The sequence below is a fragment of the Heterocephalus glaber genome, unplaced genomic scaffold, assembly GCF_053883595.1.
Source record: "Heterocephalus glaber isolate CG9 unplaced genomic scaffold, H.glaber_assembly_v1.0 deba00001444, whole genome shotgun sequence".
Lineage (NCBI taxonomy): Eukaryota > Metazoa > Chordata > Mammalia > Rodentia > Bathyergidae > Heterocephalus > Heterocephalus glaber.
In genome coordinates this window covers 24,064,143-24,090,772 of record NW_028258297.1, presented here as the reverse complement: position 1 = coordinate 24,090,772, position 26,630 = coordinate 24,064,143, and the positions used below count along the sequence as shown (strand labels likewise).

Here is a 26,630-nt window from a genome sequence, read left to right as displayed (position 1 = left end):
GCTGGAAAACTACCCTGCTTCCCACCATTAAACTCCTACTCACCTTACTCCATGTCAACAAGACCATTGCTGCCCACCAGGAGTGCCTCTCCCTGATGGGCAGACCATCTAGCTTGCACCACCCCCAACTCAGAGGACCAGGGTAACAACTGTATAATATTGTTAAAAGCCTCTTTTCAGTGATTTGGGGTTGAGAGGTAAAATTGGAATTCCAGTTCAAGAAGAAACTGAAAAACTAGGCCAAGCTAATGAGTGACACAGTCAGGAGAGAAACAAGTCTTCACAACTGTGATTACTAGGGACAAAATTACTTTCTCTGCATAAAGTAGGTTCTGAACAAATGAGTGTTTGAATGGTAAGGCTCTGCTCAAATTAATCTCAAGACATGAGATCTTAGTGTTCATTGGTTTCCTTGTGAGTGTTGATCATTTTTACGTACTTTGCATGGTCATGCTTGCCCTTTAGTGCAGGTACTGAGGATTGGCACATTTATAACACACTAATTCCATGCTTACTGATGCCTACCACACCCTGCAAAATATATTTCAGGTTGCTGGACTACAGGGATATTTAAGAAATAAGCTATGCGGCCCATGTTGTTGGAACTCTAGATCATACCAAATTATGTCCAAATTGTGGGTGGTGACCTTGCATGTCAGGGCTCAATTTACACCCTGGTGATAGTGCTCCAGGAGTGCCTGTCTAGTGCTGAGAGCTGGTGTTGGCTTTGACTCTGTCTCCATCTCCACCTGAAGCTTTCCCAGCCTTCTCAAAGCAGCATCAGAGGGTTAAAGCAACTCCTCCAGCAGCAGCCTCTTCTCATTAGCAACCTGGAATCAGTGATGCTCAAAAGGCTGCATTTTTTTCAGTGTTTGAATATCAATTTGCATAACGAAATAGGTGAGAGTGCCTCTCGGCTGTTCAGGCAGCCCTGATTGGCAGAGAGAAAGGGATTTGCACATAATTGGCTGCAATTAATTTGACGTGCTTTTATAAGGATGAAAGGAAAAAGCAGAAAATTGCTCAGCACTCCAAGTCAAAGCCACATCTGCACCCTCTGCGGTGGGCATGAGTGAGTGTTTGCAGCGGTGGATGGGTGTGACTTGTAAAGGCACGTGTGAGGGAATAACCGTGTGTGTCAAGTGCACTTTTATTTTTCTGGAAGCAAGACAGGGGTCACTTCCCCAGACGTGTCTCTATCCCAGAGGTTCTGGGCTGCAGTGTCCTTCGCAATGCAATGCTGTTAGCCATCTTGTTCAATTTGTATTTGAGGCCACCAGGAGACATCATTAGAAATCACAGCATTCTGGTTTCAGTACCAGGATAACACCCAGCTCAACATCTCTTTTGTACCCAGTCCAAAAAGGGCTGAGTCCCAGCTGTCTCAGGGTCTGTTGGCAATCAGTTCTTGCAAAAAGAAAAAAAAAACAAACTTAACTGGCTTATACTTGACTCAGAACGTGCAGTGTTGCTAGTGATAGACTGGGAGATGTATGAGGAAGTTTCACAGAAGTAAGGATTTAGGAAGTTTAATATCAATATGGTTTACAGCCTTAAGCTACTCAAGGTTTCCTTAGCACAAATATTTCAGAAACTGTAAATATGCTTCTTGCTTTATCTAGCTAACGTGAGAATGATGAGATGGAGTAGGTACATTGTCCTTTTCTCTAATTTTTTTCCTTTCTTTTCCCCAAAAGGAAAGTTTCCTGGATCTTTTTCCTTTTTAGTTAAATTGAATACATTGGTTACCACCAATAAGAGAGGCAACATGGCAGCCAACAGCATTCAGTGTTTCTGATACATTTATGCCATCAGCAGACATTAAAAAAAATAAAAAGCTCTGAAATGGGCATGGGGACACAGATGAGGACAGCAGGGCCCTTGTTAGAGATGTTTCTAGACTGTGGTGAACAAGAGTCTATTTAAAGTTCCTATGGATTCACTGCTGGGTAGATAGTGGCCTCTTCCTGAGCCCTAGAATCACACCTTGAGAATCTAAGAAGCCAGCTATGTCACATAGTTTATGCTTAGAGATAGTTCGATAATAAGGACAGAGAAAAATAGTCAGAGTTGGGACCAGGGATCCCAGTGGCTATCACCTAACTAAGGAATAAAATTCAAAGTGAAGCCAGCTCGGATAGATCCTGTATTCAATCTGTTCTTCTCCCACTCTAGAGGGGTGTGGGGTGACAGAAGAGGAGACAGTGGGGAAGGAAAGCACTTTCCTGATGTCACTGTAGTAGTCTGGTATCTATACTCATGAAGGCGAACACGGCAGATGTTCTCCCTGCTAGCTAAGTTCAGGAATTCCTCAGACATGCCCTCCAGGAGAACTCTGGTCCATGAAGTTGGTCACTTCCAGCAGCTTCTCCCTCTGGTGACGGTCCTCTAGACTTTCTCTTGTGGTTGCCTTCTTGTGATCAGGAAGCACTTTAGGTAGGGGAACTTGAGAAATACCTCCTTCTGTCCCAGGCCCAGACTGACTCTCTCCTTCCCACGTGGCCTACTTTGACCTGAGACGCAATCAGTGGGTGTGCGGTCACCTAACAGGCAATGGCTCTAGCCAAAACCTGGCATCGTCAGTCTTCTTGTGTATGGGCCAAATGGCAGCCTCTTCTCCATTCTAACTGCAGGGGTGATGTCAAGCTCTCTAAGTGATCTTCTCAAAGCAGCTTCAGGAGTTAGCAAGTAGACAAAAGTGAGGAAAGTGCCACAGCCTTCCGATAATGTGCTCCAAAGTAGCTCTCATGGCCTTGTTTTCACTTTCAGCTTTCTGGCTATCTTCCTGAAAGGTGCTGCACTTCCCTGCATTTGCAGTTGGTTGGACAGTGCGCTAGTCTGTGATGCTGGTGTCAGCACTCTGCTTTGCCCCAACACTTTTCTGGCAGCTACTCTTTCCCGTGTACCCCAACAGAAAGAACATCTCCCATGGACTAGTCATGTCATTTCAAAGTGAGGATCTGAGACCCTGAACTTCCTACTCCCAGACTCTCCTGAAAATCCAAGCTGTTTCCTTGGCCAGAAAGCTTGTCTGCTTGTTTTCTTCTCTCCACCCTGACGGCTCTCAGGATCCTACTGGAGTGGAGCCAATGCCCATGCCAGCCTGGATGGAAGTTCCCACTCAAAGAGGACTGAAGTAAAATATGGGAGGATAGGTCTGAGACTATATGGTTTTTACATGTGTAAACAGTGTTTAAATGGCTCTTTGTGACCCAGGCTCAAAAGGAAATCTTGACATGGATTTGTAAACAAAATGATTAGGATTCCCCAGTTTCAGGCAGCTTCTGGTCCCCACTGACCCTTGCAAATGCCCTGCTATGCAGAAAGCTTCCTAAAATATGACAGGCTGCAGTTATTCCACTGAGAACCTTTGCCACTGTTGACACCATAAGAGCTGGGGGCATTAGGAGGCCATGAAGGCTGAGCTAGGCACAAAAGCCCAGAGCCAGCCTAGGCTGTAATTGTCACTGTGAATACAATTCTGACATCTCCAAAACCTGATTCATTCCAGGCTGGATCCCTTTGGCCACATATAAATTTTCATGCTGCATTAATTTGTCTCAAAGGACTCGAACTTAGTTGCTCAGAAGTGAAACACTAATTCTTAATCCATCCCCGACCCACAACACAAGACTTAGTGAGCATATAAAAGCTTCGTCTCTCTGGACTAAAACGCTTATTTATAATTTTTGTTTTTAATCACAGAGAAAAGGATGGTGGAGAACTCTCTTGTTTTCCTTTGATGTTAATAAACTACAGAATGAATACATCTTCAGCAGCCAGCTAATGTAACAGATTTCCTCTCTGAGAACCAGAGACTTGCTGTAAGCAGATCTGAAGCTCCGTGGGAAGCCCAGAGTCACTTGCTCTTCCCAACTGGGAGAAATGGCCTGATGCAGGGGGCTGGACATGGAAAGCACAGATGTACTCCATGACCCAGATGGCTCTGAACAGGACTCGGGGGCTTCTCCCACTTTCAGGACCTCCAGTTCAAAGTATAGGATCCTATGTCACGTGCTTTGACCTTTCACTAAAACTGTTGAGTGTTGCTGGTTTCCATTTTGGGTCCAGTTCAATTCAGATGGGAAAACTGAATTCATACTCATTCTAGTTTCCACAGTTGCATTTTAAAAATTAGCTCAGGAAGCTTCTGATCATGTAGTGTTTGGCATAGGAATATTTTTCTAAGAAGAGTAACAGCAGAGCTAGCCCAAGGTTATGTTCTTATGCTTTTCTGCCTCCTTCCCTCCCTCCCTTTCCCTGTCATCCTCTTTTCATCTCTTTCTCCCTCTGTCTTTCCTCCTTCCTCAGTTTCACTTCAGTTCATTTGCAAAAAGATGATTCCACTAATATTGGCAGAATGAAGCAAATCTGCTTTCTTTTTCTAGGTAAGAAAGACAACCTTTCTGAGGTCTACTTTACAAAATTGAAGTTCTATGACTACAGAAAACTTGTGTTCCCTACATAGTTCTGTGAATGGTAAGTTCCTAGTTATCTAATCTTGTTATATTTATATAGTTTTGGAGGATGGATAAATGAACACAAATACACGTATGTGTGTGAATATGCACTCTTGTGTAATAAAGACAATATATTTATCTACAAGAAGTTACCAGTGCCTAATGATCAAAAAAATTTCCTTTCAGTTCTGGAGCCACACAGCAAAATCCAGAATATGAAAAAAGTCCATTAATAATATTTTCCTCACAAAAGACTTGTGAAAGTGATACACCATACAGAAACATGCCTTCAGTCCCCTCTGAGAGCAACAGCACGGAGGCATGTAGGAAGTATGGAGAAGTGTACACACAAGTAGCTCACTGCGTTTTGTGAGGAAATGACATTGATCAGGTTCAAGGGCACAACAAAAGGGAGCACACAGTGACACATTTTTTTACTGTCTCAGTAATATTAAGATAATACTCCATCTGCCTGTACCCATGGAGACTACCAGTGTTAAGTAGATCAGTTTTTCTAGGCAAAGGAGATGGGAAACCTGCTCTGATGTTGCTCCAATACTGACTTTGAGAGGGTGGAACTGGGTGGTTGAGGAAGGGAAGTGACACAAGGAGAAGAAGCTCTGAAATCTAAAGGACGCAACCAGCTCAAAATACTGGCCATAAACTCCTGCAGTCCTTGTCTTAGGTTCCTATGGCTGACATAACAAATTACTACATGCAGAAACTTATTCTCACATGGTTCAGAAGGCTGGAAATACCAACTTAAAGGTGTTAACTGGGTTGGGTTCTCCCCAAAAGCCCCTGGGGAGACTCCATTCCTTGCACCTTCCAGCTTCTGGCAGCTCATGTGTTCCTGTGCCTGCATCATTCCCATGGCTGCCTCTGTCTTCACAGGCCCTTCCCTCTGTGTTTTCTCCTCTTCTGTGTCAGATCTGTCTGCCTTCTTCTTAGAAGGACACATGATCAGATTTAGCATCCAACCTGATAATACAGGATTGTCTCACCCTGAGAGCTTGATTACATCTGCAAGGACCTTTTTCTCCAAATAAGGCCAACATTCATAGGTTTTGCAGGTTAGAATGTGGAGGTATCATTTAGGTATCACATGCAGGCCCCATGGGATAGCAGGGCCTAGAGGCAAGGAATCTGTGTGAGAAGTCAGGGAATGTCAGGAAGGAAGTGGTCATTCAAGGGAAAGAGGGTGAAAGGGGACACAAAAGAGGAGAAAAAGGAATTGCTGGTTTCCTCCCAGGAGCCTAGTAGTCAACACTAATCATTTCCAGCTTGAGATTCACTGTTAAGCCCAGATGTTGAACTGAGGTTAGTGACTTTTTGTCTCTGTTGAGATGATGGTTTCAGAAATCAGGGCTCAAGGGCATCTGTTGCAGTACATAGTAGACCCATGCTTAAATAAAACCAGAGAAGAAGTAAGTGGTGGTATCTGACCCAGATGGACAAACCTGGGATTGGCCAAGACCCTGTAATTTGTGCTAGATCCATCCAGATAGTGGTCACCCTGGAAGGAATGAGGTATGGTCAGTATTTGGGGCAGTGCAAAGGGTCAGATTGATGGCAAAGTAGGAGAAAGAAAGAGGTATCCTTTTCCCAACCCACGTGCACTGCACATTTCACACACTCTCTGGATTTGGAGACTTTTGCTTTTGGACCATTTCCTTCAGATCTGCTCGTGATCAGCTTTTACAAGAGGACTATTCGCTTGACAGTCCCAGAGGACTCCCACGGATGAATCATCCCCTTACATTTCGATCAGCTACCTGGATGTCCAATGCCAGCCCTTCTTGATAGCACCCTGGCTGATTAGTCATGCCTGCTGGTTCCTATGAAGCTATTTTTAGCCCACAATTCCATGGTTTGACCAACATGGTCTGAGCCAGGGCCAGGGCGTGACAGATCGAGTTTGAGGTTAGCTGTCTCCTGCTGATTTGCAGCCTAAAGTTAATAGGGCAAAGAAAACATTTATACAGTGGAAAGCATGGCCCCATTCCCTCACAAATGCTCAAATATCATTCAAACATTTCAGGATAGTAGCGGCATAAAAATGCATATCACTATACTGGTTTTCTTCCAGAATGCATATTTAGTTATTTGTTTGCGTGTGGATTTAAAAGTTATACCCTGCTGTCTTAGTACATTTTATGTTACCATAACAGAACAACACAGATTGAGGAATTTATAAAGAACAGAAATTTATGTCTCACAGTTCTGGAGGCTGGGAAGTCCAAGGGCATGGTGCTGACAGCTGGCAAGGGCCTTCTTGCTATGTCAAAACATGGTAAGAGGCATCATATGGCGAGGAAGCATTAACTCAAGACAGACAGCACAAAAATCAAGGAAGCTAAACTCACTTTTATAACAAAGCTACAGCTGTTAAAAGTAACCCACTTGCAAGGTAATGATAACAACCCATTCATAAGAGCTGGGTCCTCACAATCTAATCATCACCTCTAAGATTCTGCCCCTACTGCTGTTATAACAGCAATTACATCTCAGTATGAGCTTGGGAGGGAACATTTAACCACAGCACCTGCCTATATCCAAAAGGATAAAATTGACTTCCAGACCCTATACAGCTTTCTAGAAAAAGCATTACTTGCCATTTAGAAAAGCCAACCTCATACAAAGAATGTAAAGATTATGTACTGTAAACATGTACTAAAAAAACAAATTAAAATGAATAAATAAAATACATAAAGATTAAAAAAGAAAAGCCAACAGGTCCTGTTATATGGTCATCCTGATTGTACTTCCAGTGTTGGAGGCAAAGATAGCTGCCCTCTTTTAAAAGATGAGCACCTTGTTGACTTCTGAAAGTGAATAAAGTTCCTCTAGTTCCTTGAGAAGAAGAACTGCAAAATACAATATAGGTGCATCCAGTGGTGACAGGAATGTGTGGGTAGGATGTAGTCAGATACTGTCCAGAGCCTGACGGCCACACAGCAAACTTTCCATTTGCCTCCACATACCTGGAGGTTTCCTTCCATCCAACTTCAAGCCCATGACTGCAAAACTGACCCTTCTCTCTCCTCAAAGCCCTTCTTGCCATGACCCAACAGAGGCATAAAGGTCAGGGTCACCCTATGCACAGGACACAGTCAATTGAAAAGCCAGTAACCCATCCAAGTAATGGAAATTACCATTATTGTCTATTTAAAGTAATGCTTCTAAGAGACTTATTAAGTAAAGTTAAAATGTTAGAATACTATCTAATTATTATGGCTCAATTAATTAGATAGCTTATTTTTTAACACAGGAAAAGGATCTGACTTGTTATACTTTGATAATGTATAAGGGAGGATACAAAGTAAGGTGATTAACTAACTGGAAAAAGCCTCGGGGTCTAAATTTGATGACAGGGTCCATTTAAGATCTATAGGCTGCTAGGGATATCTGAAGGCCAAATTATTTAACCTCTCTAAATTCCAGTGGTCTTATCTACAAATAAAGATATTAGTAGCACCATATATAAGATAATCAGTGTAACATATTTGGCATTATGCCTGGTTTAAAAGAGCTGAAAAACGTTAGGTGAGATATTATGGTTGAAGTTATACCACTATTAATAACAACAATGATAATCTCTTATTAGTAGTAATGATAATGACAGTATACCGTGCCTTAAGAAGGGTTGGGTTGAATGAAGCTATTATGGTTTGGTTATGAAATGTTCCTAAAAGGCTCATAATGTTGAAGACTTGGTTGCTGATGGGCTTTTGGGGTGTGATTGGATCATGATAGTTCTCACTTCATCAGTGGAGGAGGTCATAATCTGATGACATTAAAGGGAGGGGATGGAAATGAGGGGTGGGGCTCAGTTGAAGGGAGGGGTCATGGGTAATCCACCTTGGAAACCATATCTTGTCCCTGGCCCCTTCCTCTGGCTCTTTCAGTCTCTCTCTGCTATCCAGCTGGCATATGAGCAGCTTCCCTCTACCTCACCCTTCTACTATGACATTTCTGCCGCACCAGAGGCCTAGAAGCAACCGAGTCAAGTGAGCATAGATGGAAACTCTGAAACCACAAGAGAAATTAAACTTTTCCTTTCTTAAGATATTTATATCAGATATTTTGTCACAGAGGTGGAAAGCTCACACAATTTATCACGTGTTCCATTGTGGTATGGGATAAGTCTTGAGTCTGCCCTCAACTCCAAAGTCATTAAATGAGAGGGTAGGGAATTAAAGGAGAAAGCAGAGGCAGGATCGCAATACCAATCTTTATTATGTCATAACGCTGCATGCTGTTCGCTGAAGGGAAACATCCTGGCAGAGTACTTTTAGAGTCAAACACAAGGGGACACGAACCTTGACTCTGTCACTGGATAATGTGTAACTAGCAAAGTTACCAAGCTTCTCAGAGTCTTGATATCCCTATTTGTGAAATAGGAACAATCACAACTATAAGAAGATTATAAAAATAACAAATATGTGGCATAGGTAATGTACCTAAAACCCTCCAAATACTTTCCCTTCCTTCACCTGGCTTCATACTAGGGGTGGCAGATGGCCAAAAGGAAAAGTCCATCTGGGTGGTGGGAAGCATGAGAGCCAGCGTGGGGAGCTCTTGGTGAAAAGAAGGAAGATGTCACCAGCTTCCTTATACCCTCCTCCCCCTGAAGGAGCTGAAGGATTGCACAGTGTGTAGCTAAATGTTAGCACTTGCGCCCACACTTAGTTACAGTGCATAGAGGAACCACTCTCAATTCACTGTACAATGCTACCATGAAAGCTATCCAGTCAAAAAGAGCACAAATACGGGCTGGAAATCTAACTCTGAACATTCTCATTTTGTACCCTGACATACATGAAATCTTGGTACATTTTTTCCACCAAAAAACTTGAAGACAAATTTTTAAAATGCTGTACATCTAATGGCTACAAATATCTTTCCATCATCACTGCAAGATAGTTATCATTTGATGTGAATTACATAGAAGCTATGTCATTCGTGATAGTCATAACAAGTTTAGGAACCCTTCTCCATTGTAAATGCTACTCTGATTGATGAAAATGTAATTACACAGAAAATCACAATCTACAAAATCATCTTATTTCTATTCTCTACATTATTGTTTCAATGTCTGCATTGTGTTTCATTGTCTAAATTCAGAGACTACATTTCCTTTCATGCATTACCATGCCAGTCCCAAGACTTTATTTTCTTTAGGTGTTTTGAAGTAAAACTAATATAAATTTTGACACTCTAAGTACACTTTTAAAATACTCTCCTGATTTTTATAACTATTCCTGACACTAATATACAGTTATATGTCATTAGTTACTTAAATGTTTTCTATAATTATGTAAATTGTGTTGACACTTTCTGGTAGGGTGCTTACACTTTACTATTTTGTCATTTGCAAAATTTTGAAATATACTAGATAACCATCTTCAATCATTTCCACATTAAACAGCTGTTAAAGGGTTCCTGCTGTTGGGTGCTTTTTTTGCCTGTAACACTGAGTCCACTGTTGGCCCTGGAGGTTCTTAAATACACCCTCTCCCAGACTTTGTACTTTTGAAATTTTATTTATTTATCTTCTTGTCTTTTTTTAAATTTTTAAATTCAATTTTATTTTATTTTTATCTTCTTGTCTTAATAATGAGTAAGTTATGGTCACTGGTTTTATGGAGCTCATGGTCAAAGAGGGGGAGAAATCATAAGGTGGAGATCTACAGATTATTATGACAGAACATGAAGGACAAATGTCACAACAAAGTGGGACTAATTGCCATGACAAAGGAAAGAGTGACTAGCTGCCCAGAGGAGCCAAGCGAAGGCCCCCGCAAGTGAAGTGGTCTCTAGTCTGAGTCTTGACGTTTCTGTAGGAGTTGGTGAGTAGGGACTGGGAAGAAAAATTTCCCAGACAGCTCCACAGATAGAGACATGGTCAAGAGAGATAAGGAGTTGAGGATGCCCTAGTACAGGACAAAGGAACCCAAGCACTGGCCAACACTGCAGAGCAGGGGAGCACAGCAAATCACTTGCCAAGGCCTTAAAAGGCATAGCAGGGCTGGAAAAAAGTCAGATGCTACTTCCTTTATTGTATGCAGAAAGTGACTGGGTCAACTTTTCAGAACATAACCAGCCTGATATGGAGAACAAACAGATACATATCTTCTCTTCTAGAGGTAGCCTACGATAATAAATTCTGTCAAAGCCTCAGAAAGGGAAACAATCTTCCCTCATCCAGTTATGCTTAATTCAAACAGAAACGCATTCAGTTGTTGCCGAGTGGCCCACAAGATTATGAGAAAGATAACACAGTGCACTAAGCAATTTTCAGAGACATTTGAAAAAAATTATGATATATATGGTAGTCCCCCTCTTACCAGGTCAGGGCCTCCCACAAAGCTGTGGGCCATCACACTTCTGCCACATTGACGCATGGTGACAAGGCCCTGTCAAACACTGCTATTCACGAGCAGGGACACGATCCACCAAGCCTCTGCTACATCACTGCAAGGCAACAAGGCCCTGTCATATTTGGTTTTTCTATTTTTTTGGTACCGGGGATCGAACTCGGGACCTTGCGCTTACGAGGCAGGTGCCAGAACCACTGAGCTAAATCCCCAGCCAGGCCTTGTCATATTTTGTGTGGTTTCACATTCACGACCTCTTGTCTGTGCCCTGATGTGAATGCACTGCCTGCCACACCTCTGGAAACCCACACATGGGGGCATGGCCCATCAAACTGCTGCCATGTCCACATTTTAGGGTGGACATGGTCCACCTTCCTTAGGCCCTATCATGGTACTGAGCTCTAAAAAAGCAGTTTTAACCCCACTACAGCCTGGGTTCCAGAAGTAGCCACAAAAATGTGGTGGTGGAGGTGGTTGTAATGGGATGAAGGAAGATATCTAATTCAAATTTCAGTAGGGTCATAATGAGAAAGAAAAATGTTCAGAAATGGATTGATTCATAGATGGATGAATATATGGATAAACTGTAATAAATGAGTTAGATGAAAGTATAAATAAAAACTTAAAAATAAGGGAGAAGAAAACATAAGAAATGGTTTTTTAAATAGTAAAAAAATAATTGACAAAAAGTAAAAAGGAAGACAAATCAGAAAAAAGATAACATCAAAAGGTAAGCACGATAAATTATATATATCACTCCAAGAAGCTACTTATCTCCCATATGCTTTTGAATATTCTTGAGAAGTAAAAATGGATGGAAAAAATCAGATCCTGAGGCCCTGTAGACAGTATCTTTTCCTTTTCACTCTTTTGAAACCATCTGCCTAACTGTTAGTATTTTATCTTGGGGAAACCTCACTCTCAGGTGATGAGGCATTGCCTATTGATCTAAAGGTATCTGTCTGTATTTCATGGCTTCAACCTGGAAGCAGAGATGGGGAGTCACATTTCTTAAATTTGAAAGAAACAGTGAATAGGAGATTTGCTGTAAGTGAAAGTCTCCAACATTGTTTTGATCATGAGCTTTACCAGAGACTTCACAAAGACAACTCTCACCATTTGTCTTAGACCACCATCCTGATTCCCAAGGCTTTGGGGGACAGCTCTCCCATGGAAATGGAGACACTCCAGACAAAGCTGGAGAGTCGAATGCACTTAGAATGGGTTTTGTGTATCCTCATCCAGCAAAGATGGAAACCATCAGATACTTCCTGCAAGTGCACAGGCCCACAAGGAGGCCTGCAGTTGGCACGGAGGCCAACCCATTCATCAGCAGCACACGGGGCAATCATTAGGTTAAATGGCACTTACTTCTCTTAAAGACACAGTGTGAACAATCCTCCTGCTTGGCCCTAGGAACTCATGAGTGTGTAGAGGAACAAAGGAAGAGCCCACAGCCAAACACCACTGTGGAGAAAATGAGGCCATAACACTCCCATCCCCTCCGAGTGGGTACACAGGGGCGGCCCTCTAATAACACACCAAAGAGCCAACCTGGAGCTGATAGGCCACCCAACTGTATCCAACAAGAGCTACCACATACTCAGAAAGCTGTGACCATACTAAGCCCCTTATTTGCAGCCCAGGGTGTACTTTTACAAGTCAGAAAGCAAACATGAAATAATATTATTTCGGTAGGGAAACTGATTTCTGTTCCTGTGTCCTGATTGAAGAAAACACAAGAAAGAACTATTGAGTCTAAAGATTTAGAAAATTAACAGGTACACAAGAACTTTGAATAGGGCTCAGACCAGGATGAAGGGAAAGATGGAGGTTTCAAACGGGTTTCTTACCTTTTTGTCACTCAGGCCAGAAACCTGGTCCACATACTCTTCTTGGATCATGAAGGCAGCTAAGTTGGCAGTGTAGCTGGCCAGGAAAATGACAGCAAAGAAGGCCCACACGGACACCATGATCTTGGACGTGGTCCCCTTTGGGTTCTGCACAGGTACGGAGTTGTTAAACACCAGACCCCAGAGTAACCAAATAGCTTTGCCGATGGTGAAAGATGGGCCGCCTGGCTCTGGCATAAGAAAAAGATGAGGATGGAGAGTTAAGCCAGAGTCACTGGTTCTAGTTCAACCTACACGTGCCCAGAGGTAGAAAGTCCCTGCTCAGAGCAGAAAACCCTTCAACTAAGACTGAGCCTTTTCATAGACAATTTTATGATGTGAGAGTCTGTGCCTCTCCTCTCCTGGGAGCCTCAGGAAAGCAGAAGAGTTCCTCAGGGGAATACCCAGAGCCTTGGGGTCTGCATGAGATCCTTCTCTGAATACCAATCCTCTTGCTGCCATATATGGGACCACCAAGAGTACGTGGAAGTTGAACAGCAAAGAAAGGCCAACTATATCACTATGCTCATACTTGGGCTACTATTACTGTTTTTCCAAACATTTATGTTTGTATGTACCAAGGAAACATTTCAATGTCCAACACATCAGCAAGAATTGTGTGAATCTTCTCTGCCATTGTCAAAACCCTCCTTCAAGTCTAGGTACACTGATGCTGGATGGCTCTGAATGCACTGTATGCTAGTTTTTCTTTAGCTTCTAGCACTTCAGCACTCAATGTGTCAAAGACAGCCTAACTCCCTTCCTGCCCTCCCTCAAGGCCAACACTTCTCAACAGGCTTCCTACAGTAGGGGCTTCTATGTAAAAGGTGATCGGGAAGCCCAGCGAGGAAGTCATGGACTCCTGGCCCAGGCACATGGATCTTAGGGCAGGGAGTAGCAGTCCTTGACTCCACTTTCCTCCATCTGATCTTCATATAGACAGTGTCAGGGCTTCTGCCCACTTCACTGCTATCTCCTCTAGGTGAAGGTAAGATCTTGTCTGTTGCCTGGCTCTCCAGTAGCCCCTCCACTGCAGAACGAACATCTGCTCGCACAATTTTACAACATATTAACACAAGTCTTAGGATGTTTGCAGTGATCCTGGCAGCATCTGCTCAGCCAACAAAATCATCAGGGACTACACATGTCGAACTTGATATCTAACTGTGTGCACACATCTGTGCATGTGCACCTTATTTCATGCAACAGATGCATAACTAAAAATTGTTTATAAATCAAAGTTTTGTAAATTGCAAAATGTTCTAGAGGGACTTGATATTTAAAATGGTATTGTGAGGAATTCATCTGTGAAAATAAGCGTCCTATGGTAACAGAACTGTACATGCTTGCCCTAGGTTTTGTAAATCTGGATTTTTCACCTTCTGGAATGTTTTCAAGGGTAAGAGGCCACTGCACACTAACTTTAGTCCTTGAAATTGTCCACTTGTGCATATTCTCACGGGATTCCCAGTGGTTTCACTTCTTACTGGAGCCCCTCAGTCTGGGATAGTGGTCATGGCTTCTGGGTGACCCTTTAGCACAGATGCAGAGCCACTAACTATTCCATACTTCGGGACGTTAACAATCCCGCCTCAGAACATACAGTCCAAGTAAAAAGCCAGGTTTACACTTGGAAGTCGATCAGTGAAATGGGGTCTCCTATCCTGGACTGTGAATTCAATGGAGGCATGAGGGGAACTTTTACAAAATATTGCTGTCTCGCACCCACCCCTAGAAGTTCTTACTAAATCACTATGGGGTTGGGCTGCTTATTCTAACGTGAAACCAAGGTAGAGAATCACTGTTTTTGCAACATACAGTGATCCAAGCTCCACCCTAGACGTAGTGAATCAGAAAACGAGGTCCCAGCACCTTTATCTTTTAAGTGCCCCATAGGTAATTCTTATTAGGACCCAGGGTTAAGAATTTTTCCTCTTGGAGTTGTAATTCCAGGATAATTCCCATTCTGGAAGAAGAAGACTTGGAGGAAGTAGAATATTTCTTAATCTTGGGATTTTGGGGAAGTTTTATGGGAGCCTCATACAGGGATCTCATACTTTCCCCCTTCAGAAATCCAGTGAACTTTTAAAAAGTATTATTAATGTTTCAAACACACAGACAACCCTTTCATCGGTGGGCCCATTTACCCAGGAAATTGGATCCTCTATAATAGCTGTGGGTGAGAACTGGTCTGTTCCTTCCATTCTATTTCAAGGATCCAACACTTTTCTTACCTGGCAAGGTAGTTGAGCCAGGGACATATGCTTTGGAGACCTTGTGCCTCAGCAGTGATCTTTTAGCAGAAGGGAGATCTACTAGCCATAGCCACCTGCATATTCCCTGAGCGACCCATCTTGCCATATTCTTAACCCGAGTGTACAATCTGCCTTTTTAGTCATATCTGTTCCAGCAAACAACTACCCATAGCATCAGTTATCCAAACAGTTTCTTGTGACATATTTACACTTCACATCTTCACTATCAATCTCTCCTCTCATTTACCTGGGGCTGGGACTTGACTTAGGGCTGGCATGTACCAAGAAGGGACATAGAAGTTCAAACTGATAGGTGGGTGAACTAGAAGTTGAGGGATTATTTTTTTCCAGAACTGGATAAATTAGAAAGGATGCACATAACAAATGAAGGGCACAAAGATTTGGACTCACAAATTAGAATAAATGCAGAAGAGCAGTGGTCCCAGCTGGCCTTACCTCTGCCATCAGCGAGGCACCTGTTATAACCCACAGGGCTGAAGTATTCAAAGACAAAGACAGCCACGGCTGAGACGATGAGCAGCATCACAAACATCATGACCCATACGTCAGCACTGAATGGCTCTGGGGAGGAAAAGAAAACCCGCCCAGGGTCAGAGCAGAGAACAAACAGATGCTCATTATCTCACAGATTCACTTGCTCAGGGAAACACAAATTTGGGGAGAAACAAAGAACAAGGCTTTTGCATGCCTTCAGGGAGCCAGGGACTAGGCTAAAGAGAAATAAGATAGTCTGGCAAATCCATTCCCCAGATTGGCATATTGAGGATGTTTTTCTTTGAAACACATGAGGAAGAGAACCTCATGCTTGTGAACCTTCTGAGGGTTGTACAGACAGCTTCTAGAACTGCTGGATCCACAGCTTGGTCTTTCAGTGAAAGGTAAAATTGGAAGAAGTACCAGGTGAGGTGCAAATGAATTCTCCAGACTGATTTGGCTTATGTTCTCATCTCTATGCATTTACTACAAAGTGGTGACCCCCAAAGCCTTCATCATTGCTACTGAATCTTGCAGTCAAATTAATTCTTAATGCATCAGAGTGAATTGGTTCCATAATAATTATGAATAATACTCCTACCCATTTCTCTTAAATTTTCCAGCCTAGATTTACTTTTTTCAACCCATTTTGATTTGGTATATTTCTTTACACATCATTAGGATATAAGAATACAATTCAAAGTTTAAAATCTATTTACATTGAAAATCAATATTTGCAGCAGTAGAAATCTAACAAGTGACAAGGGAACATGCACAAGTAGAGATTCACAAAACAATCACAAGCCATACCCCATTATTTCTTCTCTTACTAGATGACAGGGTTGGTGGCACAAGACCAGGCATGATAGCAAGAATGTGGTATATATCATTTCTTTAATATCTTTAATAATTTCTGTGGATTCCCTTCCAGTTGAATAACTCTCTCTGGCTTAGAGGTGCCCAGAAACTGAACACTATATTCTAGAAGCATCTCTCTGAAGCCCTGTACACAAAGGGACCATTGCTATTCTGTCCCATGATACAGTGCTCCCTCCATTGTGTCTCAAAATAGTCCTGGCCTTTTTAGCTGTCACATCACATTGTAAACTCATAACTAAGTGAATTAACATGCTGTTTGCCCTATCTTCCAATCATTAATAAAGATGAAGTTGAGAAAAGGGAAAAATTGGCTGAAAATTAGAAAATATATTTCTTACTCTGAAACCTAATTTACTATTGAACTTCCAAAGGAATTATAAAAGCTTGGTCACTTAATCAATTTAAAAAGAACCTTAATAAAGCTCCAGAGCTTAACACACTGACTGTGAAATACAAAACCTTTCAGTGGCAGCCAGTCTCAACCATAGATGGGATATTTCAAAGCCTCTCTATGGTAGTGTAGGAAACCTCCTCCATCTTTGACTCTAATGGATTACAATCCTACCTCAGTTTCACTTTTTTCTAAGACTGGGGAATAACTGAGTAAAATCATTACTTCTGGGTCAACCCCTTTCCCCATTAAGCTCAGAGCAACACAAAAACTACAATAAATATCGGTGCTGGTCTTCTCAATTTACAAAGCTTTCTTTCACCACACACTGTTAACTATAACCTTTTTAATAGCCCCTTCATTACGGATTACCATACCTGCTTACAGAGGCATAAACTAAAGGCTGAGGAACCAAAGTTTTTGGTTCACACTGAGAAAGTGGCAATGAGGTTATGAACTGAGGGACTCTGAGATAAAGTCTGCTCTTCCCATTGGACTATGCTGAATTAATAATGTGCTCATCACAGCCAGGTTCCGTGGTTAGGGGTGGAATTCTGAGATGGCCAAATGTGGTCTAGAGCACAGGCTCTGAAGGCTACCATAACTGGACTTTGTCTTAGATCTATTCTTCCTAAATCATAAAATCTATATAATGATAATATCAGCGAGTTAATAATAATAAAGCATGCACAATAATGCCTGCCACATCATATATTAGGTGCTCAGTAACCACTGGCTTTTCTTGTCCTTGTAATTAATGACTCCTCCAAACACACACAAAATACTCTGCCTGGTATTTCTGTCATTCCAGGGCTCGCTGGCTCTTTAGAAGTTATAGTTAGTGATAAACTAACAAGAGTTAGAATTACAATGTACTTTCAATGTTCCACTTGTCCTTACAAAGGAAAAGTGCAAACAAACTGCACCCAGCAGCTATGAGGATTACTGCGTATAGTGTGTGCTATCTAATAACATTTCACATGAGGTTGGCAGGCCAGAATTTGCTTCTCTATGAATAAGAAGATTAGCTAAGAAACTTGAGTACAGTTGTAATTTACAGAAAAATTCTATGGAACCTATAATTCCACTTAGTGCTACATTAATTGAATTAATTTCTTATGGAGAGAGTTTAAAGAAACATTAGTCACTGTCTATTCTAACATCCTCATTTCGAAAATGTTGACTTCCCTTAGGGCAATTGTGACCCATCCAAGGGCTTATAGCTTGTTTATGACCAACCCAGGCTTCCTGTCAATGTTCTGGTTTCAAGGTGACATTTCATTTTCCACCCCTTGTTCCACAGCCCCTGCAAAACATATGGAGTATGAGCTCACAGGAGACCTCATCTAATTGAAATCTTGGTCTTATCTCACCCAGGCCTCTATTACATCTAAGGCTTCTGACATTGAAGTGATGCTGGAGGTGGGGCAGTAGAGGATGGAAGGGCAAGAATGGGGTGGGGTGGGAGGAAGCCTTAGATCAGCTCCAACTGGCAAAGCCTCAAAAATTCATGGAAAAACAGGAAACCTATTTTGGTAGTGTCAGGACCGACTCTTGAAGATAATTAAAAATAAATAAGTATGTCAATGACATTCAGAATTAGAAATTATTAGAGAAGGAAGCAGCCTCGGGATTAGCTGGTAGAAATGACCTCTTCTTTGGATGGGGAAACTGAGTCCCCAGGTAGAGCAATGTGCTTGAGGTCAGACAATGCCTAAGTGATATGGAGGGGACTACAGGAGGCCTCTGCTGACCAGTCCAGCAGGGCTTCCTCAAAGGGCAGTATGCGTTCCTGTCTTTCTGAGTGTTCTTGAGCTTTCATGTTTGAGAATAATCAATTCTAAAGTCCCCAAATGAAGTCCCCAGCATCTGGCCAACCTCCTCCTGGCTGAAAGAGCCTGGCCATGTGCTCCTGCAGCTGCCCCACATCCATCCACTTGTCTGTATATCTGTTTCTTCCCCATCCTTTACCTAAGAAGGCAGAAGGTGAGACAGTCCCATTGCTGCGTGACACCATGACACTGATGCCAGTCTCTATGAAGGGTACAGAGAAGTCCACCACCTCCGAGCGCTCCTCATTGATAGTGAGTGATCCCACCGCCATGTAGGCCCTCTTCATGACCACCTGGAGAGAAAGGTGCAATGTTCCATTGAGAACGCAGGAAGGCAGGGGGCACTGTGAGGAAAATATGCATGGCCTAGAAGTAACTTTCTTTGTAGAGTGGGACTGGTACCTTCTCTTTACTATTTGATATTTTCAGAAATTCATGACATGAACATTTTAAGAAATACTGCAGTGAAGCAAAATAAAAGAAAAATGGAAATGCCCCTTACTTCCTGACACTCACCTCTCCAATCATACCATTCCACGTTCCATTGATCTTCTTGCCGTGCTTGCCATTGGTCACCAGGTAAAGGTCATAGGTGAATTTCACAGATTTAGAAATTTTCTTAAGGATGTCTATACAGAATCCCTTGCAGCATTTTTTGATGTAGCCTGGCTCCTCATCTGTTTTATTCCTAGCCATATAAAGGAAGGGAAAAAAAGTAAAGCTCTGTACAAGAAACAAAATATTACTCTTGGTCATTAAAACTCCACCCCCAAAGCAGCCCCCACCTTCACTCAAACCAAACAAATCAGCCCTCATATCTGCAGTATTCTCATTCCACTGCCACATCTCCCAGCAATTTTTAATGTTCCATGGAAGTATAAACATCTGGAAAGGGTGCATATCCTAAGGGTTCAGGTCACTGAATTTTCATACACTGAATTCACCTCAACCTTTTAACTGTATGGAAAATCTTCTAGCACCTAAGAGGCTCTCATTCTTCCTTCCAGGTACTCCCTTTCTTTACTAAAGAGAATGATCACCCTGACTCCTCACAGTATAGGTAAGTCTGATCTATCTCCAAACATGGTTCTAAATCTTAAAATTTGGGGACATACTGGTGCAAGGAAACATATTTCAGCACCGAAAGTGAACTTAAACCTCTGTGAACTGGAGGTCCCAGGCCCTGCGGCTGGGCAAGGCCAAAGGCACCTCGGCCTGGTGGTTGGCGTCATTCTCCTAGGTTGTCATCAGGACAGACAGAGCCAGACACCACACCACAAGGCTGCAAGTGCTTCTGCGGCTCAGATGCAGGTGAGAGTGAACACAGTGCTCAACTCCTTCCATGCTCCAGGTCCCAGGCTTGCCAGATGCTAATAGCTGCATCAAATGTGACTCTCCCATGCCACCCGGGGCCTGTGGGGAAGGTGCTACACATACTCAGAGATGATGCGTTTTTGGCAGGGGACTGTGTTCCTCATGCAGGTTCCGCTCAGAGGGTCCACACTTTCCACAATGACAAACGGTGCTTCCTCCAGGGTTACAATGCTCAGGTGGTCATCCTCCTGCTCCTCTGTCTCTGGAGACATTCGGGGCCACACATAATACTTCATCTGCAGCGACTTGTCTTTCCACTTCCCCACCTGCACAGAATGAATGAAAGACTCAGAAACCACTGACCAGGACAAGAGAGCCTCCCCTAGCATTGTCTGAGTCTTTCCAAGAAACAGTTAAATGAAGGCAAACAGGTGCAAGCTTTGTACATAATGGAGAGCAGGCTTTTAAAACCACATGCTCAACAGGAGACTACTGATTCCAAATCCAAGAAAGCTATACTTTCAATCACTCACCCACTTGCCAAGCATTGAATGTGGACCTACTATGTGGTGGGTACCCTGCTAAGCTCTGTACTTCAAAGAAGCATCATTCTGCCCTCCATCGAGCTCACATCAGGCTGGGTGAAGAAGTCAGAAATGCAAACAACTATTTACAGCACTATGTGGTGAGTGCTAAAATTGAACCAAGTGCGGTGAGGATGCCCCTTTCCTGTGTTTTGTGTGGCTGTCAGGGTTTTTTTTGTTTTGTTTTTATTTTACTGTAACAAGGAACATGATAGTGAGAACAGAAAATAATGTTGGAAAGATAAACACAGTGACTGCGGCCATCAGCCTGACTTATAACAGAGGTCCAGACAGAAACTGCATGGAGAGCCAGCTCGGTCTGAACTGGAACATAATGGTAAATCGGGAAGAAAGAACACAGATGTGGCTTGTTCAGGGAAGGGAAGGTTGGGCTGGTAAGGACTATGTGGGTCAGTGAAGATGTATGCACCTGCAGTGGCTCAGACAGGTTTGTGTGAGCAGCCGGCCACACGTAGCCAGACACCCCCAAATAGCACCCTTCACATGACTGATATAGCACACATGGCAGCCCCGCTGCTGATCACTGGGATAAGTGCATGGGTTCAATGGTCTTTTAGAGGAACCAGTCATTCTTAATTTTAGGACAGAATCTACAAGATTTTGGATTTATTCTCACTCTGCTATTGAGCTTAATGAAGAGAGAACTCATTTTAATTTTCTATAACTGAGGATCTTTGATTATCACAAAAAATCATGGACTGCAAGTTCCTGCATTTTCCTGATTTTTCCATGTGTTAAGGCAAAACAAAACAAGTGAGGACTACAAAACCACTTAGTTTGTTTAACTACAGGAACCAAGAGGAAACAACAAAGTGCAGTACTTCACCAAGTTTTAGGTGAATAGGCAAGGATTTCCATATTAATGCGAAGTTCAAACTCTTTTTGTTTGTTTGTTTCTCCTTTTTCTGCATTAGGTTTCTACCTGGTGTCCTCTTAGGTGTGGCTTGTTCCTCCCTCCACTTGGGCCCACAGTGCTGATGACTTCCATATCTAAATTAATCCTGTAAATTAATCACTGCACCATCATGACATGGGCAATGATTTAGTGTCCTGGGCTATTTTGTTTGGCACCTGTGTAGTCTTTCCCTGGCATTAACTCTGATGCTGGTTGGTTTCCTTCTGAGTGTGTATAAATGATATTTTGCCTCTTTGTTCAGAATAATGTATTGAACCAAATGTTTGTTCTCCTTTATATTCCTCAGGCTGTGATGTGATGGCTTATATCTCAATAAATCCACTGTAAATTGAATATATCATAAGTTGAAAATGCATTGAATAACCTGTGACCTACAGAATACCATCACGTATCAACACAGTGCGCTACAGATTATTGGTTGTTCACTCTCACAATCTTGTGTGGGATGTGTGGCTCACTGCCACTGCCTAGCATCATGAGAGTATCATATCACATATCAGCAGCCCAGAAAAATATACAAAACAGTGTCTGTTGAATGTGCATTGCTTCTGCTGCACCATAGACTCAAAAAATCGTGAGTCAAGTAATGACTGTCCATACAGATGTCTCTTCACTGTTGATTTTAATTTTGTTCCAAGTCTGTTTTTCCTCATATTGCTAATTCTACTTATTTCTAAAATAGAAATTTTCAAATGGCTTCCAAGGCATATGGAGATAGAAATGTTCTCTGCCAGTGGTTGGAGCAGGTAGTCCTGGAGCAGAGAGAGCCACCCTTGGGGGACCATGACATTGGGTCAACTCCATCCCCAAGCAGGCATATTTACCCCTGTGGCCAAATTGATATTATTTTCTGCATGTTCAATAATGTGGAAAGGATTGTGAAACCCTAACATACTTTTTTATTTGTTTGTTTTTAGTCCTCTCAAGTTCCCTCAATAGTACCTTTTGATTTTTTCCTTTTAAATCCAATGGTATTTTCTTCCTCCTTCATTACTCCCAGCATGTTCCAAAGTGGTCCAGGAGCCCATTCTGGAATTATTCCAGGAAGCGTCCAACCTCACACAAGGTTCTCTCCAGAGCTTGTCACAGACATTGTTGCCAGGTGGTTTTCTTGAAATACAACTTTGTCACATAATCTCAATTCAAAAATTTCAGTAACCTCTCACTGCCCTCAGGATTGTGCCCAAAATGTGTGCGCTAACCCTTTCCTACCTTGATGAGGAGAAATTCACTATTTTGAATTACGAATCCCTTGCTCAACCCAGAAAAAATGTTGTCAGTATAGGAATTAACATAGGCTAATCAGGAACAGACTGTAACAAACCAGCTGCAGTTTCTCTTCTAACAGACTTTGTCTGTGGGGAAAAGATGTTGCAGACAAAACATTTTGGCAAAGTCTCAGGACATTCTTGTGAACAAGACGAACTATAATATAGATTGTGGCTTACTTTGATAGATTGGAAAAGAGTTAAATATCTAAAAAGAAAAGAAAATTGTTAAATGAATCAATGCCAACTGGAAAGAAGTGTTTAGTGACTTATCAGGGGACCCTGTTCTTGGAAGTGACCTATATAGTGTTTTAGAAAACAAAGTAAAAGTCATGGTCACAGAATTGCAGACAGCAAAAAGATAGACAGGATAGAAGGCAACATGCATTGCAGAGTTGAGTGTGGAAAAAACAAATTAATTCAAATAATGGACTGAATCTGGAATGAAAGTTAACAGTATTTATGCTTAAAGTCTAGCATTCAGATTGATCAAAAAAGCAACTGCACAGCCCCGAAAAGGAGATATTTCAATCAACAGCAGTCTATAAAATCTGTTGCAGCAACAAATGTTATATTTATAGACTTACAGCGTCTAGCGCATGGGGTGAAGGGAGGGCATGATGATCTTACCCTGCTCTGTGTTCATCATTCCACAGCAGGAAAACTAAGTTCTGATCCTATAATTCCATGATGTACTAATTTTTATTAAATATGCCAGTCTCATTTTCTCAATAATAATTTGTTCACGCCGTTTTGCTGTAGCACACTCTATCCCAACCTCCTGCCATGCTAGCTGAATCATAGTTTGCTCCATGCCAACTCAGTTCAACCAATAATACTCTAGTGAGGGTTGACTGAACTGGTCTAGAAATCTCATTAATTATCACAGCAAAACTATAAGCTAGACTCCCAATTAACGTCTCATTCTGCAGAGAGGACTGATAGCTTTCCCAAGATCTCAATGAAGTGAGTACTAAGTGCAATGTCAGGGTTTGAGGCTTGACAGTTTGACTCCACAGCTTGGGCTCCTACCCATTAGGCTTAGGTGATAATTTAGGACTAAGGCATAGTCAGGTCTTCCAAGGACAGTCTGGAGGGGAAAGATCTTATCTATTGTCAATATCATCTTTGCTAATTACTCTCACATAAAGTATAACTAAGTACTCTGGGATTCAGAGCAGAAGTGATTGCTTCCAAAAGGTTGAGAGAAAAGCCTCACAGGGACCTTCACATTGAAGCTGGGCCTTCAAGCATAAGGGATCGCTGCTTAGGTGAGGAGTTCTCTATTCGCTGAACTAGCTCAGTTTCCTCCTCCTGAAGACCTCCTCAATCTGATGATTGCTATCACTCTGGAGAGCCAACTGGATCGTGCTCATTTCTTCCCAAGTCCTTGCTCAACAGTGTCAGGTTGGCAGCTTGGAACTGGTGTGGGCCCCACAAAATCGGCCAACACTACAAATCAGGGCTTCCTCTGTCCCTGCCCCTTCACCAAGCTGCTAAATATTTACCAGCTCACACTGCCCAGAATAATCCAATCATTCATTATCCTGTGCTATTGATTACCTTCTTTAATGATGGTTTAAAACTTTCTAGGTGACTTTCTAAACTAAATTCCAAACATGTCAGTAAATATTTCAGAGGCCACAGACAAATTTTTAAAACTCTCTGAGCCACAGTTTGTGCATTTTTAAGAATAGGTGAGAGGATGTCTAAGGTGCCTTGTATATAATTCATAATCCCATTATCTCTTCAGATCAAGGGTTCTCTATAGTACTTATGCAGATTAGAGCTCGCAAAAGAGGTGCACTTAGAAAAAGTCCCTGAAGGAAAGGCAATATCTGATTTTTTATACAAAAGATTCACTTGTTTTAAGCTTGTTTCCTCAAGGACGTTTGCAATCAGAAGGAAAATTAACAAATTCATGAAGGGAGAAGCTTTTTTGAAAAAATAACTACTATGAATATCAGATTCACAGTGCCAATAAATAAGACTCATGTTAGGGAATATGTTTAGTTACCTCAAATTCTTGTGTTTTTTGCTTTTTTATTTTCTTTTGCTGCACTGGAGATTGAACCCCAAGCTTCACACATTTTAGACAAGTACTCTACCACTGAGCTACATCCCCAATCCTACATCAGATTCTTTCTAGACCAACACAGTTGTTTAGTTGATAAACAACTAAAATTAAGTAACTAAATTAAGGCACATTTTAATGTAGAATAATGAGGTATGTTTCAAATAAGTCTTCTTTCAAAGGGAAGGAAGTATCACAAATGGAAAAGTTTGAAGCAACAATAAAGAAGAGAAAACAGCAAGAGAAGCTTGAAACTGAGAGCAGAAGTCTGGAAGGCTTGTCTAGGACTCTGAAATGGTGGGAGTACATAATCCCAGAGATGGAGAGAGTATTAGGAAATGAGGTTAACAGGAGCTACTTCAGAGGAAATCCAGTGAAGAAAAACTGAATGAAGAATTCATAGGCAAGATTAAAATACTATCAGGAAAAATAAAACCTTAAAAAATAATGAAGAAAAAGTCTGTAAAGCACTCTGAATTCCATGGAGATAAAAACGAAACAAACATCATTACCAAAAGCACATTTAACAGAAATATGTCTATAAAAAATTCAGTTATCTGCCTTTCTAACATTTAAAAAGTCTCTTCAGGACTGAAATCATTTTTCTCAGAGAGAAGAAAAAAATCTTTGCTTGGTTTCCTCCGAAAAAGAGTCACTCTTTAGCTTTTCTGGTTTGGTTCCTTTGGTACAAACTGAACATCTGAACGGGGGGAAGTTCTCCTCTGAAGGAATTGTTTCTTCCAAGCCCGGGGCACATGGGAGGGACCTGGTTCACGGGCCTTCCCTTATGAAAATTCTAGGGACAAATCTGTGGCGATGTCAGACTTCAAAGTCCTTCTGCTGACAGATTTCCTTCATTACCACGGGGAAATTGGCATCGACTAGCACCCTGACAAGGCCACACATAAAGAAAGACCACAGGGACCGTGCTCCTCTCTGAAAGCGCCAGAGTCATCCCTTCCCTACAAGCAGTCGGTGTGTGCAACAGGGTGATGTGCCACTGGGAGAGGGGAGAAGAGACCGGGCAGTTGCTGCGGCCACAGCAGTCACTGCACAGATAAGCAAAGGACATCCATCTCCCTGGGCTGCCTCTCTCATCGGCACACAAAGTCACTTTTTAAGATCCTGGAACAAAAGCACTTATTAGAGCCTCTTTAGGTGTCAAAGGTTATTTTTCAAAAATCAAAGCATTTTTGTTTCTTGCTTGAGATGGCATCTGGATCTAACAAAAAACACTTGCTGCTTATTTTAAGTCTTTATCTGACTTTAAAATGCAAAACTTAAAGCTACATGTTATTTCCCCGGGCAAGCTGAAGGAAAACGCATATGAATTCTGCATTCCCTTTCTTCCCAAAGAGGTGTCCGATTCAGTGACTCCCCAGCCACATTTGGTGCCTGAAACTCCCAATGGGAGAAATCTGCAGAAATCCGAAGCTGATAGGGCATACTCCCTTTTCTCCATGCGGATGGTTACACATCTTCACCCTGAGGTGTTAGAAGTTTGAGTGTATGGTAGCACTTCATTTTGCTGAATCTTTATTTTGCTGTATCAGTTCTCCTCCATCCTTGGTAACCAAGTGAACTTCACAGTGTGTAGCCGTCCATTGCTGTATCCACAAAAGACTTCCAAAAAAAAAAGGGATGTATGTGTGTTTCTCTAATCAGGTCACAACACACAATACATTCCTCTCCCACTTGTGTTTCCCACTTCATTACACAATATATTTGCTTCCAATTCATCAGACAGCAGATCTAGCTCTTTTCTATAGCAGCACTGTCACCTCTCATGATGAACTTGCCTTGATTTACTCAGCCACGGTCCTATAGGTAAATATTTAGGGTATTTAAAAAACGTATGTTGGCATTTCC

At 42.0% G+C, this 26,630-nt stretch overlaps 1 protein-coding gene across 5 annotated transcripts in view; it reads right to left on the bottom strand.

Annotated features, from left to right (window-relative positions):
• Grin2b (glutamate ionotropic receptor NMDA type subunit 2B) overlaps positions 1-26,630 on the bottom strand; it is a 461,196-nt gene that overhangs the window by 49,834 nt on the left and 384,732 nt on the right. For all 5 annotated transcript variants that reach the window (XM_004845843.3, XM_021259153.2, XM_004845844.3 and 2 more), the window contains 5 exons: positions 20,022-20,224; positions 19,101-19,272; positions 18,724-18,877; positions 15,444-15,569; positions 12,694-12,923 (listed from right to left, as the gene is read on the bottom strand). In XM_004845843.3, coding sequence (XP_004845900.1) covers positions 12,694-12,923; positions 15,444-15,569; positions 18,724-18,877; positions 19,101-19,272; positions 20,022-20,224 — 885 coding nt within the window. The remainder of the gene's footprint in view (positions 1-12,693; positions 12,924-15,443; positions 15,570-18,723; positions 18,878-19,100; positions 19,273-20,021; positions 20,225-26,630) is intronic.